Source organism: Gekko japonicus, unplaced genomic scaffold, assembly GCF_001447785.1.
Source record: "Gekko japonicus isolate JY-2015 unplaced genomic scaffold, Gekko_japonicus_V1.1 scaffold35630, whole genome shotgun sequence".
Taxonomy (NCBI): domain Eukaryota; kingdom Metazoa; phylum Chordata; class Lepidosauria; order Squamata; family Gekkonidae; genus Gekko; species Gekko japonicus.
Window position 1 is genome coordinate 1 of NW_015221283.1, and position 1,049 is coordinate 1,049.

The window sequence follows — 1,049 nt, forward strand, 5'->3', positions numbered from 1 at the left end:
GCCGCCGCAAATAGCCACGCCTCCCCCCTCCATGTTTTCTGGCACGTGTGACCAGGGCCATTATCTACTTTTGTTTCAGCATCACAACAGTTTGTGAGCAGAGTTCACTGTTCAACTCCTGGATGCAAGCTTGTAGCTGTGAGCCCTGTTTTGACCAGAGCTTACAACGTGGGACCTGCTGTCCTTCCAAGGAGGATATCTGCAACACAGATAGCAGTCGAGCTGCTGCATGCACAGGGCATTAAAGGACTCTACAAAGGCCTTGGAGCCACCTTGCTGAGGTTAGAAAGGTGCCTTCTTGCTTTTCTGATTCCCATACCTGTTCTCTGTATGGTTTTATGTAAATGAATGACTCCTCTTTTCTAGGGATGTCCCATTTTCCATCATCTACTTCCCACTATTTGACCATCTGAACAAAGCAAAACAGGATTCCTTGGAGGAAAGGGCCCCTTTCTTTCATTCTTTCCTGGCTGGCTGCGTGGCTGGCTCAGTGGCAGCTGTGTCCGTCAATCCTTGTGATGGTAAGAGAAATTTTGAATACCTCTTTCCTGCTTTTGTGATTTATTGTGTATGGTGCTGATCCATCTGATAGGCATAGGAAATTACTGGGAAAATTATTTTTCTTCTCCATTCTTGGAAGCTAGTCTTTATCTGTTTTGGATTTTCTGGGCAGGGAAGGTTTCTGTATTTAGGATGAATTTTAAAGCAAAGGGAAAGGCAAAATGCTACAGAGGCACATTCTCACCCGTGCCTGCATTAGTCCTTTAATCTGCCAATTAATACTTTGTTTTGCAGTAATAAAAACTCGTCTTCAGGCAATGGGCAAGGGAAGAAATGAGGAAAACTATAATGGAATTAGAGATTGTGCAAGGTAAGGAATAAAAAACCTATAAAGGCCTGTGAACTAGATAGTTCTGCAAGAGTATAAGGGTTAAATGTTCAAGAAGACATGCCCATGCTGTGCCTTTTGAGCTGATTCTCAGACAGGTCAAAGTAGGGTTTCCTCCTAACCTGGAAAAGAATGTCTTGTCCCTTTAATAAAGGCTTAA

At 43.5% G+C, this 1,049-nt stretch overlaps 1 protein-coding gene across 1 annotated transcript; it reads left to right on the forward strand.

Moving 5' to 3' along the window:
- Positions 1–79: 79 nt before the first annotated feature.
- LOC107125286 (mitochondrial glutamate carrier 1-like) lies at positions 80–871 on the forward strand (the record flags this gene model as incomplete). Its single annotated transcript, XM_015428730.1, has 3 exons — positions 80–281; positions 367–521; positions 796–871. Coding segments are annotated over 3 exons (433 nt in total), but the record flags the coding sequence as incomplete, so codon positions are not given.
- Positions 872–1,049: the final 178 nt, after the last annotated feature.